The 17,810-nt window shown below is 36.4% G+C and overlaps 2 protein-coding genes across 10 annotated transcripts in view; one reads left to right on the forward strand and one right to left on the reverse strand.

The window, feature by feature from the left end:
* The window catches only part of mcf2l2 (MCF.2 cell line derived transforming sequence-like 2), a 423,828-nt gene that overhangs the window by 135,546 nt on the left and 270,472 nt on the right, over window positions 1-17,810 (reverse strand). For all 9 annotated transcript variants that reach the window (XR_005634352.1, XM_039759102.1, XM_039759079.1 and 6 more), the window contains exons 16-17: window positions 15,945-16,011; window positions 7,600-7,715 (exon numbers count right to left, since the gene is read on the reverse strand). Coding sequence is in view for 8 of the 9 variants with exons in the window: in XM_039759102.1 (XP_039615036.1) it covers window positions 7,600-7,715; window positions 15,945-16,011 (183 nt within the window). In the remaining variant the exon portion in view is untranslated. The remainder of the gene's footprint in view (window positions 1-7,599; window positions 7,716-15,944; window positions 16,012-17,810) is intronic.
* b3gnt5a (UDP-GlcNAc:betaGal beta-1,3-N-acetylglucosaminyltransferase 5a) overlaps window positions 17,253-17,810 on the forward strand; it is a 37,672-nt gene continuing 37,114 nt past the window's right edge. The window contains exon 1 of the mRNA XM_039759125.1: window positions 17,253-17,797. The gene's annotated coding sequence lies outside the window, so the exon portion shown is untranslated. The remainder of the gene's footprint in view (window positions 17,798-17,810) is intronic.

Genomic DNA, 17,810 nt, shown 5'->3' on the forward strand with positions numbered 1-17,810 from the left:
GCTATCAGCACATGCTCCCAATTTCCTCCTCATTATTTTCCTCTATTTAATCTGCAAGAGGCTTAATGCACAAACTTTAATACTTTAGATGTACTCAAATAAGGCGAAAGATGCTTGATGAAGACTATTCTCAAGTTAGTTACACCAAGGAAATTATGGAAATTAAAGATTACTTAACCTCGTGGACCCTGAAATGAAGGTTCAACTCCAGCACACAGTCATTATCTGTGTGGAGTTTATATATTCTGCCCATATATTTGTTAGTTTCCTTCCATATCCACCAAGATATGTGTATGAACATGTTTAAAGGGTTATTGTGTATAGCCTTCTGTCTACTGTTCTTGTGAATGATTGTTCAGTAATAAAAAAAAAATAATCTGACTTGGAGAGCTTTACTATGGTTTCAATGAAATAATCCTGTGTAAGTAAAAAAGGTTGTTAGAGAGCCCTGAGCAACCTTCTGGGTCCTGAAAACAGATGGCTGGAAATATAAAAAAAAATATAATAAGAAAGATAACCAAAATTATTTGAAAGCAAGAGGGACACTGAAGGGCAGCCGCCCTGGCTTAATGTACGGCCATGGGTTTGGAGCTTGGTAGCTCCACCCTGCTGGGGCAGTTATTCATGGTATGAACAGCACTGGGGTATGAAAATTTTGCATACAGGATGTCAGAACACACATGCAAAACACACTTTTACAGGGACACAAGCATATCCACAAAAGTAGGGGGCAAACTGATGAGGGAGGCAGCGCATAGATTTTTGAATAAGTATACTTTTGAGAAAGTGGACATTTATAGCAAAATATAAACGTCTTTCTGAAAGCTTGGTTTAGTTTATGTTTGCATGTGTTAGTAAAAGTATGCAAGTGCTTTTCCTATAAGGTTTCCTTTGTTTGATATTTGATAGAGATTCTATAGCTGATAGTTGTGATTGTTCAGCTTCATATATACAGTGTATTTATCATATGTACAGTATCACTCACTTGCTTTTATTCAAGGGGATCTGCTAAATGAATAAATGTAATTGTAAATGTATATTGTTTTTACTGACCATATACTGTGTGGTGTGTCTTTTAACTGTTAAATGCTCTGTGCCAATCACACTACTGTTAAGTTACAAAATGTCAGCAAACAGAAATGACAAAGAAACCTGGCTTGATGTCTGTGAATTGTTTTTACAGCTTCTCTGAAGTAATTGAGCACATAGTGTTTGAGAGCACAGACTCCCATTACCCTCTTCTATCTGGTAATTGTGGCACTCCTTAATATATATACAAAAGCACACAAATTCAGAGCAATTTAGGAGTCTGAAACTGCTTAACCCAATCCAAGGTAGGAATCTAATCCAATCAGGATACCATTTTTTGGCAGATACACAATAACACATATACAGTGCCAGGTTATTGTTGTCAATTACCCTAATGTGCACAGGAGGAGAACCCACATGTACATGGTACAAATCAAACACAGACAAGAACAAGCATGGAATTGGAATCCAGTAAAATGGACCCACAAGTTGGCAATGCTAAATGCTGTATCACCATACCTGCCACATACAAGGAGGTCTGAAATAAAGTCAGCATCTTCCTGGTTAACCTTCAGATTGTAACCAAGTGTATTTTATACTGTGGTTAAAGCTGAAAATAATAAAGTAATATAGCCCTATGAAGATGTGCCTCTATTTGGAAATAATGCAATTTTTTGAGAAACAACTCCTTTTTTGGGAATAAAACTATGCAGCTAAGAATCACTGCAAAATTATAAGGAAGCTTATTAAAATTCAGCATGTAAAAAATGTATTTCTATTTAGCAGAACTGATTGTTTGAATGTTACAATTGTCTAATATTTCTATTATTACAACAGTTCATAAATCACTACTTTAGTTCACAGTAAAGTTTAAAGGCAATATTAAAAACATCTTTTTGACATACAATTCTGCTTTCTTTTACTTTAAGAAACATATTAATGCCTACAATTGAGATGTAAATCTTCTTAAATTTCTAAGGTAAATAACAATAAAGGTACAGAATGTTTAGCTCCAGACAGTTTCCAGCAGAAAACTCTAAGAAAGTGTTTAGTTATTGAATACTGAATATACAGTCCTTAACGTATTCAGATTAGCATTCTGCAATTATTAAAATGCAATACTTGGGTAACTTATTCTGAATACTTTACAAGTACTTTTCAAACACTTTTTAGACACATATTTATAGCCTTGCTCATAAAAATTGTATAAAAGTTAAAAATATTTAAATTAAATTGTGACTTGAAAATGCACTTCAAGCTCACAAAAAAAATCTTGTTTTTAAACAAGTGGAACAATTTTTTTCATGAAACTTTTATTAATAAAAATTTAATATTTGAAATGTGTTTTAGCCATTTTACATTCTTGAGTTCTTTCAAGAAACAAGCTTAAAATTATCTTAAAAAACAAATTTAGGTTATGCATTTTTCATGTTGCATACTTATGCTTAACTCATGGCATCTGTCATAATTAGAGGTGAGTGCACATGTGTGTAAACTTCAGAATTCTGTTCCAGAAAGCAGGATTTGTGAGAAATCTGATTAAACTAAACTGTGATTTATGGAAATTGTATTACGTTCCTTCCAGAATTCCTGGATTTAGCCAAGCCCTTGTTTCTGGAAAAGACTAAGCCAACATTGTGTCTTCTTTGAGGCCAAAAGATACAGATAACTAATCCTGCTTTTTGGAACAGAATCAGGATTTGCCTCTTCCAGAAAGAAAGCTAACGTAATCCAGCTCAGTTGCTGTGCCAACCAATGCTTTGAAACTAACCTGCAAAAGAGCAGGTTTAACATGAAGGATTAAAGCTTTGGAAACACAGCATAATATTCAACCATAAAATCAAAGTTCATTAATGTCCTGTCAGAAATGCTTATCTCATATGCACTATTTAAGAAGCAGAAAAAGCTAACAAAATCTTGAAAATGTTGTGTCCCTTCCTGAAGGAGCAATTGACATAGAAGCATAACTCCTTCACAAAATTCTGTCCAAAGAAATATAATTAGACCACGATTGGACATTCTGGCATGCCCAGAGGAGTGTCTGTTATTGTTCTACATCTGAGGCTTTACTACATTAGAGCAACCTTCTAAAACGTAACATGTTCAGAGTTAACAGATTGTGGCTTTGAGCTCACGTTGATGCAAACCTTGGACATTACCTTTTTTTTGGGAAGTTTTTTTTTTTTTTACACAATATAGAAAATGCTGAAAATGCTACACATATCGGGAAAGTGATCATAAAAGTGTACCTAACTTTGAAGCAGCATCTGTACACATGCACACACAAACAGACACACGGGCAGTGTTCCCGAAACAGAAATATATAATCATCAATATTGTGATATCATTAATATTGTAAAAATGTAATACAATTCTTTCTTGAGAGCATATAACATTACAAGTAAATATCACCCAAGGTTACACTTTGCAACACAAACTTTACACATTCATTCTTTCAGTGATTATTCCTCCACCCCACACTTTCCTTGGCAGCTGCTGCACGAATCTTTTATCGGATGTGATAATAATCTTTATACATTGCCATCACACATCTTGCTCTGCTGGCATAAAGGTTGTCCCCTGTTTTTCAGACTTGTAGTCCTTGGTTGATCAATTGTTCAGTGCACAACTCATAAGGGCTTGTACATTTTGCTGTGAATATGAGTTAATCTGGATCAACCTATCTGGGATTTCGTGGGCCAACTGAAATCTGGTGTTCTGGAGCTGGCTAATCTGCTGGTGCGAAATCGTGCAAATCAGGATTCATTCTGAGATCCAGGATTAACTAAATCTCTCTTTCTGGAACTGACCCAAGATGGTTTGCTCAGTGCTATGCAACTGTATCTAATCTGGTCAAATAAAGTGAACCATAGATTACCTGTTTCGAGTTGCATTTAGACTCAACAGGCTAAAAAGCAAAACAGACTAGCCAGAATCAGCAGCATGTCATTTTACATTTCCTCTACAGTTTGAGTGATACTGCTTAAAATAAATTACATAACTGCTACTCCTTAAAACATAAACAAATATAAAGCTTGTGGAAAGCAGCCCAGACACAGACAGGCAGACACCAATGGTTTACACCCAAACACACGTTTATTCATTTCGACTATTTACAGATGCCACACACAACCCAGTGCCCCAGCACCAATCACCATTAGTCCAGGCCTCTTTCTTCGATGCCTCTCCTTCTGACCAACTCCACTCCTCTCCTCTCCTCCAGGCTTCGTCCTCTTCCACCAGACACCAGCTATCGAATGGAGGCGGCCCCTTTTATGTTCACCTGGACATGCTCCTGGTGTGGCAGAAGTGCTGACTGAGCACCTGGAGCCACTCCAAGTGTCCCTGGTTTTCCTTCCGCCAGCACGTCTGGGTGAGGCAGAAGTGCTGACGTCCAGGGCTCTTCAGGCATCCAGGCGCCCCCTGGCGGTGACCAAGGGCCCCTATAGTGTTGAGCTTCCATGCTCTGTTCCCATGGTCCCCATACCAACCAGGGCAGCTGCCCCCTGGAGGTCCGGAGGAGGCGTAATCCCTCTTCCGGTCCTTCCGGGTATCCCGGCTGGGTACCGCCCCCCAGCAACAAATACATTTAGAACACTGGGGAAAAAGAACAAGATTTATGAAAGAATTTAGCTCACATAAAAAGCAAACGGAAACAGCCAGAATCAAAGGCACATCGCAAAGCGTTTTGCATCCAAAGGGTTGCTGCCTCCAGTATGAGGGAAAGACAGACAGAGGAAGGAAGCACTAAGGTTCCTAACAGAAAACATATGGAACCCTATCTCGCAGTACTTGAACATTAAATTAACCAGTTACACACAAAAGTTACAAATGAGTGAGACACAAGGCAAACAATGCTCAGACAACAAGTGCTGGACAGAAACTGAGGAATTGTGAAATGCCAGGATGCTACAACAGGGTACAACACTGCCTACATATCACTTCATTTGTGTGCATTCAGCATAGTGCTTACCACATGGCAAACTCGAGTTTTGCTTTTTCAAACTTTCTGGAATTTTTTTTTTAGATTTTATATTATCAATCAACGGCTGATTGAATTCACAGATACAGAAATGTAGTTTAAAAACATTCAATGATCAATTTCATGATGTAATTGTAATCCTGAATACTTGCTTTTGTATTCTGAATAAGTAACATCAGTACTTGTATTCTAGTACTGCCCAACCCTGGCTCTAGACCCCTAAACTCTTAATGAATAAATGCCAATAACTGTGATGCCCCCAATGCCGTAATATTTATATCATCTTGTTAAACATAACTGTGAGGCTAATCGTACTGCTTTTTAAAAATGTGGCAGTTACTGTAATCAGCTGTTTCAGAATCTTTACATTTTTTTCCCCTTCTTTGAATCCTACAATACCCGACATCACTGTCATTTTCAATGGTATTAGAACAAGATCTTAATGTGGATGTGTCATGGCAAAGCAAAAGTCAACAGACATTTCTATGATTTTGCTTAAATGCTTAATATTTGTAAATGCTGTAATGTATTGTTTGTGGACTTGCAGGGGATAGGTGATCAGATGGAATCAGTGCCTCCAAATCAGAGGTTATGATGCCCAAAAATAATTTTTTGTTCTCTAAAGATAAAGGGAAGTAGCTGTCCATTGTGGATACCACAAGATCTTGTTCACATGTGACAGTAAAAAGATTTGACTACACCTATAGTCATGAGTGGAAAGGTTCTTCAACAGAGTAAATAACTTCACAGTCTGGGAGAACCTCACAGCAGGATGTTCAGAACTCATTCAGACAGTTAGCTCCACTTAAGGAAGCTTCATCAGATCAAACTATATATCCAACTTCAAATTTACTGTAACATTTACAGATTACATTGAAATTCTGACCAGTATGGAACATGTCACCATGCTCCTTGGCCATGTAATTTAAATGATTTAGAATAAGATTAACTTCAGATACACTCCATCACTAAAAACACACAAGTTCTATTTTTACTAAGACCTGGAACCTTACAGAACAAATCATGAATAAATATGTTCCATTTGTCGAATGTCCCTTTCAATAAGAGTTTAAAATGCCACCTAAAGATAGTGTGGATAAATAAGACGGAGAAAGACATTAGATGGAACTACAAGGGCAAAAAGACTAAACACAATTCAAAGATTGTATTTTAAATTTAGCTTTTATAGTTGAATAGCAAAAACAAATTGTCCAGTATTTGGAGACACAAAACACACAAATTAGTTTATATCTCCCATCTGGTGCTGAGAGTGCCTGGTAATTTTCCAGTGGAACACTTACTACAAATAGAAAGTTTGAAGTTTTCTACTCAGCCACTTACCACTGTGAATCATCCATACCAAGCCAAGCATATGAAAATTTAGAACATAAGTTTTTGATTGAAACAAACTTTTCAGTACTTTATATTTTAAGGACATTCTTTGACATTTATGTTGTTTTAACAAACATAAATAAACAAAAAATGAGAGAAGGATAGAATTTTGTTTGTACTTATTGGCTCTGTACTGTACTAAACAGATCCTCTTTGCCTCTTAGCCCCTTAGGTGAGCCTGAAATGTTAATGTATATACTGTACATTAATTATGTCCTGCTGTTTTGGTTTTGTCATTCACTTTCTCTGAAGCTTTCAATCACAACTTCCCTACTACCACAAATATTTAGACCATGATGTTTTCATGTATTAAAGCACATTTACCTGTTTGGACACAGGAGCTGCGAAACTGCTCAATATTTCCAAAAAGAATTGCCCTGCAATAACTTCAGTTGGTTGTGCTGCTGTTCCTTGTGGTGTGGTACAACACTCAGGACAGGAAAAGTGGAAGACAGGTGCAGTATGGATTTGTTATTTCTTATGTACAACCATTTCTTATTGCTTATGTTGGTTATTTGATTATACCATATTTATAAACGTTCACAACAAAAAAATTATTTCATAACTGGATTTATAACTTTGTCAATATCCTAAATACTATACATACCTTTTCTGAATACATTTTTCTATTACACAGTTGTAGAAAGCCAAAGCATAAACCAGCAGCATCAGGACAAAGATAAGAACCTTCACAGGTCAAGGCTCAATCCATAATATGGCCAAGTCATAGAAAACAGCTATAAATATACTTACTAGACTGATTTAAAGTCACCAATTAATCTGTCATATCTTGGCTTGTGAAAGGAAATTTGGGTATCTGTAAATAGCCCACATGGGCACAAAAGAATGTGCAAGCATCACACATGTATTGGGCAAGTCCAAAAAACAATAAATTCAATTCAATTTAAATAACTTGATGTTAAAGTAAACTGAAATAACACCATGCACATATTGCTCTCTCTTCTGTTACTGTATAATGCAATCATTTTGTTCACTACTGACTTAACTACAAGTACACAACAGCAACAATGTATCTTTAAATATATTAAGACTGAAATTGCAAAAAGAAACAAAAATAATGTAAAAAAAAGTAATAATGTAAAATAAAATAAACCAGGTTCAACAACAGATAGACACATGAATGCAAATAAAACTAAATATGATCAAATATAAATATCATTCTGCTACCACATTACCTGTTGTGAAACTCATAAATTTCCATAAGGTTGCCAAAAAGCACCTCTTTTTTGCTGTGCAAGGCTGATGGAATAAGGTGAAACAGTTCAGGATTATCCAGCTCCGCAACATAACCCTATGGGAGGCAGACACAAATATTGAAATGTTTTTAAGATAATGTATTTGTATTTACCAGAATAATGTCATTTTTCAACTATTTAATTTTATTTATTATGTACTTCTGCCTGATGAAGTAAATCAAATTAGTGTGGTATACACTAATTCAGACTTTTTATTATCTAAAATGTAAAGATACTAAAGCATATATGTTGAGTCAATCTGTTTACACTTTGTAGGAAATGCATAACAAATCAATTTTTTCATTAAAGGCAGGAAAATAGATTTCACTTCACTGATCATATTATAAAAGAAGTTAAATTACAATAATAATTTTATTCCATTTGGTGATCTCTTTGTTATGATGGCTGTTATATAATAAATTGTGATAAGAAAGTGCATATGTCTGTCAGTAAATCTAGCTATAATAATAATCATCATCAAATTCTCTGGGATGAAGCCTGGAAACAATGTGGAATGATTTAGGCATATTTATGTTAGATAGAATGCCCAGTGGGAGGCTAGGCAGTCTTTCGGTATTGGAACCCCTACAGATTTTGTTATTTTTATTTCAACTTAACTGGAGGATTTTTTTTCCTGTCCTTCCAGCCAACTGACCTTATTACTGGACATCTCTTTAGAGACTTACATTATGATATTGTATATAAGGACACTACTCTGCTACTAATTATATACAGTATCTCTGTTTCATAAGATTATATGAATTTATGTACTTTTATTTATTTTCTTTATTGCTTACCCGTCATTAATTATTCTTACCTAATCTTAGTTGTTTTTGTCTTTAATCCTATTAAGGCATAAAAAGAATGAGTAAACAAATAACACAAAATTTTTTAATTTTTACTAAACACTAGGGGGCTTCGCTCACCCACCCCCGTGTTTGGTTTACAGGATATACAATACAATTATACAAGACGACAAGGAAAAACTCCCAAAAAAAAAAAAACCTTGTAGGGAAAAAAATCGAAGAAATCTTGGGAAAGGCAGTTCAAAGAGAGACCTCTTTTCAAGCAGGTTGGACGTGCATTGGGTGTCAAAAAGAATGGGGTCAATACATTACAGTACAATACATAGAATAGAATAAATCCTCAATACAGTATAAAAATAAAAATTCTACAAGTACGGATTAGAATTTCACATTAGATGATATCACATAATATGATTTGGATTTGTTTTAAGTCCTGGAGACCTCATTCATCAAGCTGCCTCCCCCGTTTTGCCAATCCACAGCTGAAATAGTGCTCATCCGATGAAAGGACACCTCTTTCCCACAATTCCTGCGATCCTCCATCAGGGATGACTTTACCTTAGGCAGGCAATATACAATTTAAAGAGAATGTTATTTTCTTGGGAATTGTTACATATGCATTATTTTCACTTTTACCTTAAATATTTTTGTAAAAACAATACTTGTCCTTTGTTTTCGGCCCCGTACGTGGTTACATCTCTTCCTCGTCAGACGTATAACGCTGCTCGCGTTGTGAAGGGAGGGGCAGCTGAACGTATGCTAAGGATATGCCGTCGCATCATCTGCTGTCTTCCTGTTGTTGGCGAGCTGCACGTTTTGCTTGTCTCTTGTCATTGTTTTAAGAGCTGGGAGCACATGATGCTTGTCTGACAGATGCAATCCAACAACTGCTAGGGTTAGATGTCTGTGGAGTTGTTTTAAATGATGGCTCACTGGCTGGTCTCGCGTGACGTTCTTAAAACAATACTTGTCCCTTTATTTATGGCCCCGCGCATGGTTAAATTCTTTTTTTGCAGGACGTATAACGCTGCTCTCTTGCTCGTGCGGGGGGTGGGGGCGTGGGGCTGCTGTCGCGCTGCCCTTCCATCTTTTTAAAGCCCTTACAGCCGCTGTCCTTTTTCCTACTTTGTGTCTCTGCTGTTCACGTAGTCTCTTTCGTCTCGCGGGTCTTTTAAATGTCTTCCGAGAAGATCATGTGTCGTAGCCTTGCTTTTGCTTTCCAGGACAGGATTTCTTTTTATAATAGAGAGATATTTGGTTGTATGACAAAATGATTGTTTCCTTAGATTTATTAAATAGTTACTACATTTTAAGTAGTGTATAGTCATTCATACACTATTCCTCTCACACAATTGATGAGTTATTCTGGCAACATTCCTGTTTAAACAACCGCCTTAGTTGACATGGTACTTCTACATTTTCAAGCATTAATGGCTTGTTTGAGAAATCAACATCATATCTTAATAAGGGCACTTCTGGAGGAAGCCATTTCAAAACTCTGTATTCCTATTTTTTCACTCTTTGTGATGCACACTTGTGAAGTGAATATCTCTGTGCTGCATGATCCTGCTGTACATCAGTGTTAGCTTTCAAATGGATGACCCAGATGATTCCTGTAGTGTAATTGAAAAATTACTATTATTTTATTGATTGGTTTGGACACTACACTATTGTTTCACCATTGGTATAAAGCTCCTATTGTCAAGAGCGGTATTAGCTTTTCTCCAGACATGGTGATCTGATTTTGACTCACCTGGAATATACTTGTAAAACTCATAGCTACTCTGCCATTGGTCCAGTCTTCATACAGTGTTTTTCTTACGGTGGAACTATAAACACTAACTCCAGACAAGACAGGCCTTCAGATTCTATACTTTAAATTCTATCATTCACTGTTACTTCATGCAAAAGTTTATGCTTTGCTCTTAGAAATTTTGGCATGATCTTAAACAAAATGATTAAAAGGATTAATATTAATAAGGACTGTCATAATTTAGGCCATGCTGTTAACCAAATTATTCAGATAGGTGACATTAATAATTGGGTCTGTAAGAAACACACAAGACTATGGGACATCTTCAGGGCTTCTATATTGCTTGTAATTTCAACCAAAATTACATTGGTTGGTGCTGTCATTTAGGTCTTTCCCTCTTTTTCCCTCAGATCTGAAGACAGACAGCAGGAGGAACTGTGACATCATGCCCCTTCCAGTCACAGGAAATATAAGATCCAGTCCTACAAGAAGTCATGAGTCAGTAAACAACTTATATCTAAATAAGACAATCCAAGAATACTATTGCATTGACTGAAACTACTTTCGTTTGTTTTGGGTTTTTTTTGCTATTATCAACCTGTCAATTAAACAGTTTTTCACCCTGTGGTTCCCCAACATTTATCTAGCCTTGTGATCTTATTACAGTGACATAGTCAACATGATTCTCTGGAAGATGAGCAATCCAGTGGACCCTGTGACATTGGTGACAGATTAGCTTGTACTACAACCTCAATGAGTAGGCTGTGGAGGATTATGACATGCACATACTTCCTATGAGTGGAAGTTCCATCCAGAAAGAACAACCCAATAGCAATCTTTCAACTAGCTCATTGGCTCTAGCCATTAGAAAATTTGTTAGAGAAAGTAGTTGAAATAATTGTTTATGAAGTACCTTATTAGTACTCTCCCAGACAGTCTTGCTCGACAGGTTTACTGCCAGACCTAGAAGAAGATGGGTAGTTTGGTGGAGATGACTGACCATCACCACATGGCCAAGTTTACCCAGAAGAACACAGGAAGTCCCAAAGATTGCTGAAAGCACTGTCCTCATCATATAAAACCGATCAAAGCCAACAAGTCGGGAATCTGAACAAGGCGTCCGTCCCAAACAAGTTCACTGTCATCCCTGAGCTGTTTCCAATCTGTGGAACTTGGGCACATCATACCCAGCTCTCCGTGACTTCATAAGCCTATGGACTATGGATGGGCACAGGGTGGAAGATACAGTAGACTGGCCACTGTTAACCCACCCACTTACCCTTCCTTATACAGGTGCAGTTGTGATAAATAGGCAAAGTCATCACCTAAGCTGATTTTGGCAGCAAAATTTCTATTGTAGATTAGTATCAAAGTAAAACCAGTCTTAGATGAATTCACAGGAAAACCAACTGATACAGGAATGCCTATTGTAGAATTACATATTAAAGGGAAATACAAAAGATAATGGTGGCTGTTATATACAGTCCCCTGTATCCTGTCATACTAGGGCAAGACTGGTCTGAAAGAAGAGATGGAAAGACTGAAAACAGAGGCACACTCCCTAGCACACTCCCACCTATTAGGCATCTATTTAGGGGCCGAAAAAACTTAGGAAAAAATCATATTAAGATTCTCCTGACCAGGACTAAATGACGAGGTACAGTATGTCAATTTTGCATTTCTTGTCTGAAAAGTCAGCTCTAACAGATGCCATGTAGGGACTATGCTCCTCTTATACAACCGCCCCTGACCGACAACCCAGAAGATGCTTTTGCCTTGTTTCCAAACATTCATTAGCTTCTGCTTTCTGAAGGGGTTTCAGGCACTGAGTGTGGTTCATTGTCACATATGCATGCAAATAATTCCACAGTTCTTCATTTTAAGTTTGAGTAAAAATTTAAAGCAAAGCTATTTACACAAAAATACGGAGAAAAATTGACAACACGAAAGTATAAGATGTTTCTTTTCAATGCTTCTATATCTTATCTTTCTTTGAATTTTTCTAATAAGTTCTCTAATTAACATACAGTCAAATATTCATATGTCAAATATGTAGATATGAAACATGAACAGTCAAAAACTGTATGCTGTCATTACCCAATTACAAACAAGGCATATCAAACAATTATGCTGTTAGCTAACTAAAGACTGACTAAAATTCTATTATTGCATTTTAGATAAAGCTGAACTATAAGGAAGTTCCATTGCAAGTTAGCTTTAGGGGCTAATCAGTACTGTCCATTATCTATGTAGCTATGTGAAACTCACATTCTAAACAAATTAAGCCCTCATGTGTATTTTAAGATTGGATCTTACAACCCCTTTTGAGCAGATCAGCATTGATGAACCTGCTTGAACCCTCAGCACAAGGACGTAAATACATTTTGGTCCTTGTTGATAAAGCCAGTATCCAGAGGCCATTCCATTGCAACAAGCTAACTTGAAAAAGATGCACGGGAACTTGAAGGAGTCTTTTATTGGGTAAGCATCCCTAAAGAGACCCTAATAAACTATACAGTTACAAATTGGTTTTAATTTAAAGCTAAATTTCAGCAGTATAACCCTGTTATCTTTAAATACAGAATTTTACCATTATTAAGAAATACAGGTGTCATTTGACTTAACACTATCTTACAGTACTTTTTGCATTTCATGAACAATTTGCTGTGGGTGCTGTTCTTGCGCTGCAAATGAGTTGGTTGTTTTAATTTTTTTTGTGTTGTAGTTATGGTTGAGCCTACAGTGGTGCTTGAAAGTTTGTGAACCCTTTAGAATGTTCTATATTTCTGCATAAATATGACCTAAAACATCATCAGATTTTCACTCAAGTGCTAGAAGTAGAAAAAGAGAAACCAGTTAAACAAATGAGACAAAAATATTGTACTTGGTCATTTATTTATTAAGGAAAGTGATTGAATATTACATATTTGTGAGTGGCAAAAGTATGTGAATCTCTAGGATTAGCAGTTAGTTTGAAGGTGAAATTAGAGTCAGGTGTTTTCAATCAATGGGATGGCAATCAGGTCTGAGTGGGCACCCTGTGTTATTTAAAGAATAGGGATCTATCAAAGTCTGCTCTTCACAACACATGTTTGTGGAAGTGCATCATGACACGAACAAAGGAGATTTCTGAGGACCTCAGAAAAAGAGTTGTTTATGCTCATCAGGCATTACATCATGACATTAGTACTGAGCCTGGAGTAAAAGTCAGAGAATGCCCATATCACCTCCTGGAGACTGAGGTGGAGCCTGAAATTATGTGTATGCTGGATAAAGATCGAGGAAAGATTTGTCCCTTGTCCAAACCAATTGTGTTAGTATCAAAACTGGAAGTACGCTGGCACTTTTGCAATGACCTCCACTGTCTTAAGCAAGTCTCTCATTTTGATGCATTATGAAATTCTGCTAGTGAATGAACTCCTTGAACAACTTGGGAAGGCCCACATTCTGACCATATTAGACATGACAAAAGGGTATTGGCAAATTCCCTTAATAGCATCCGCTAAAGAGAAAATGGTGTTTAGCATCACTACAACAACAACATTTATTTATATAGCACATTTTCATACAAAAAATGTAGCTCAACTTGCTTTACAAAATGAAGAATAGAAAAATAAAAGACACAGTAAGAAAATAAAATAAGTCAACATTAATTAACATAGAATAAGTAAGGTCCGATGGCCAGGGTGGACAGAAAAAAAAAACTCCAGACGGCTGGAGAAAAAAATAAAATCTGCAGGGATTCCAGACCATGAGACCGCCCAGTCCCCTCTGGGCATGGCACTGGCACTAGTGGACATTGACAGTACTGTGTCCTACCCTTTGGTCTTTATGGGGTGCTGAATGGTGTATAAAGTTCTTTAGCCTCACAATGTCAAGACTACCTTATACCTGGATAACATAGTCATCTATTCTGGCACCTAGGACAAGCATGGGCAGCATATTTTCACTGTTCTTCAGTCACTGTATTTGGCCAGCCTTTGTATTAAGCCAAGAAATTGTTTTTTGGTTTAAAGGAGGACACACATTTAGTCTACGTGGAGGGAGGAGGACTGGTTAAATTGCACTGTTCCAAGCTTGTCGCCTTACTTAGCTGTCCCTATCTGTAAGCCCAGTGGCACACAGGCTTTCTTAGGTTTGTGGGAGTACTGCCAGTTTCCGCTTCGGTTTTCTGAGAGAGGTATGGTCTTGGCTGATTTAATGAGAAAACATGCCCATAATACAGTGGTATGGGATGCTAAAGCTAAAGGTACACTCAAGAACCTAATGGAACCTTGACATCAGCATCTGTTTTGACTTCTTCTGACTTTTCTGTACCTTTTGTTCTCCAGTTAAAAGCTTCGAACACCATCTTGGAAGCTGTACTGAATCAAACCACAGAGGTTATCACCCAATTATGTACCTCAGCTGTAAATTGTTGTATTGGAAAGGAGGGTACCCAATGGTAGACATTAAATGAGCTATTCATCAGCTAAGTTACTACCTTCTGGGCAGAGAGTTCACCATTATCACAGATCATGTATGTGGCTATCCACTGAAGGGATGCAAGTAATCCTAATGTTGGTTTACCTAGACATTCAGCCTTAAAGGTATACTCCACCCAACGGCAATTTTTTTTAATATGCTACTTTCCCCATGTAGTTTGTAGTGGTGGGTGAAGAAAATTTTTAATCTCATCCTTTTTATGGAGAAAGAACATATTGAGGATTTGTGTTCAACGGGACCTTGCAGTGACCAATTCTGGATAATGGCAAATGATGTGAAAAAAGATCATGGGAAAAAGAAAAAAATATTTCAAGCAACTTGTGTCACATAATTCACATGTTCATTATCCATTTGAATAGTCAAAATGTGATAAATGTGTCCATTTTTGCTAAAATATTATTAACAGTTACTTCCTAAAAACTACAAATTGAATGTCAATAGGAAAGATGTAATTCACAGAATACTGTGTGTTTGAATTGAAGACAGGATTCTTGATCAATGAATGAGGGGGAAAGACTAAAAGTTTTTCTTGACCACCACTATAAACTACTTGGAGTAAGTAACATATTTAAAAAATTGTTTTTCAGACCCAATGGGTCTGGTCTAAGTGGGGGGAATGGGAGGCATGCAGCACAAGTGCGAGTATGTAGCATCTTCATGATTTCCATACTCCTTATTATTCCGTCATAGGTTGTAAGCTGGTGCTGCCATGTATGCCTTTCCCTCTTTTGCCCTCAGATCTGAAGATTGACAGGTAGAGGAACCATCACATTACTCCCAGTTTCACCAAAAGTCTCACACCTTTCAGTCCCAGGGAATATAAGAGCCAAACCTACCAGAAGTCATTATTAGTAAACAATTTGTGCCTGAATATGATCCTATGGGAAAACCTGTGCGATGGACAAAACTATTTTTCTTGGCATTAAAAACTTGCCAGTTAAACTGGGTTTATCCTGTACTTTGCCAACACTTTATTTTTCCTTGTGATCGTATTACATGGCTTATTTATCTTGTTTAACCTAAAACATGCATGTGGTAGTTTGTTGTACATAGCACAAATTAAGTAAATACTAAAACATATGGGCTATTTATCTTTTAGAGTCTCCTTTATATACTATTAAATAAGATGAAAGGATCCCTCAAAATTCACGGTGAAAAATATACAACAGTACAAATTATTAGACATTTTCAATGCACTTTAAAACAATAAGAGGCTATAAAAATTAGCAAAGTGGTCCTACCTCAATGATGCTCTGCAACTCTTCAACATAAACCCTTTCTGTTTCCAACAGTTCATTCATAATGAGTCTAAAGAAAACATTCAAAATAAATACATTTATTTTGAAAGCATCTTCAGGGGTCCTTTAAATAGTTTAAAATATTTTTTGCAATATGCTTACTCTAAAATTATATTTGTCTTTCAATAATAATTTCCTGAACAATTAAAATATAAAGGAAATATTTACATTGGATAACTGAAACAAAAAAGCAGATGCGATGATAATTTAGTGGCATGCAAGAAAAGAAAACATGCTTCATAACAACAAACTGAGGTAACAGTATGGAGGAACCACAGAATAATATGATACTACTTTTAAAATGGCCTTGTATACCTGGCCCTAATTTGACCATTTCAGGGTTTCAAAAGCCAGACATTATCTATAAACCATTGGGAACAAGCTAGAAACCAAGCCCTTGAAGGGGACACTGGCATTTTTGTTAAAGCTAACAAAACAATTATTGAAGAAAAAGGAAAAAAAATGTCATGCCACAATTTTCTCACCTTTTAAAATGAGCCACTGGCAACATAAATTATTTTTTATTATTTTATATGTCAAAGTCATCAGACATAATCAAGGAAATAAAAAAGTATAATCAAAAGATAAACTGTAATATATAAAGAATATAATAGCATTTTTGAGACAAACAAGGTTAAAACATGCTTCAATGATTTTTAATCTAAATTATTGTATACTGTAAATATAAAGCCTTAAAAATAGCCATAATGTCAATGGCATATGCATGGAAGGAAAGGAGTGAACCAACATGCAAACTGTACACAAAGACTGCTAATAGACTGCGGTCAAGGTTCAGAATTTGAGCAGAGCTGTGTCAGTTTTCTAAGTTTATTACTGCAATAAAGAGTTTAATTTCAGGCAACTTGCTCTGAGGTCTTGCATCACGTACAGTAATTGTAAGATAGGAAGTGAACTATTTTACCTTCAGCCTCAAAGGAAAATGGGCAGTGTTTTCTTGATTATTGTGACATTTGGAATTTTTTTCTCTTTAAAAAAATGTATATTCTCTTGCTATATTGCATGTTTCATAATATAGTGCGAGTCATTGTAAATGACACTGTATTAATTCATTTTCAGATTCCATTTATTTCAGTAATGCAATGTTGAACATCATTTTATCGTTTTTTTATTGCACTCAATTAAGCACAGGGCTTTCCTTCAGGTAATAACCCAGTTCAGGATACAATTTCTTGTTTATTTGACAGATGCGTTACTACAACTCAACAGGTTCAGAATGTTTTACAAATATTTTTCGGGGTACGTGAAGTCTCTGAATCAGTGAGGCCCTGAAATAGCCTTATTGTGTAAGGTGCAATATCTTAGGCACTAGGCCTCGTGCTTAATATATTGTACGTAAATTCGTTTAATAAATAATATTTGATTCAGTGTAGGCTGATATTTTTTCAACACCGATATTAAATCATGCAGGCTTGCACTCAGTCATGCAAACAGCGCTTCGTTTCAATTTGTGTATGCGTCTCATATACTTCAAACGCACCATATTAACAGAATAAAGGTAACATTTAAAGATTAAATATTTTCACTCAGCATAGGCATTTACCTGGATTGAGTTCGTCTTTTTTGGCGTTCTTCTCTGCACAATACACAAAACAATTAGTCAATTTCCCGTTTTGCTTACGCTTTAGCAGGTTATAGTCCTGCGGAAAGCATTTCACGTTATCGCGATGTACGCGTGCGCGGCCCCTACTTCTAGGTGATTTGTTTGCGGTTCACACCGCACATCTATCTTGGTAGTATGAGATGAGCAAAGCAACTAATGACAATCTTTAAAGACGGTAATATTGTTTA

This window comes from Polypterus senegalus, chromosome 1, assembly GCF_016835505.1.
Source record: "Polypterus senegalus isolate Bchr_013 chromosome 1, ASM1683550v1, whole genome shotgun sequence".
Lineage (NCBI taxonomy): Eukaryota > Metazoa > Chordata > Cladistia > Polypteriformes > Polypteridae > Polypterus > Polypterus senegalus.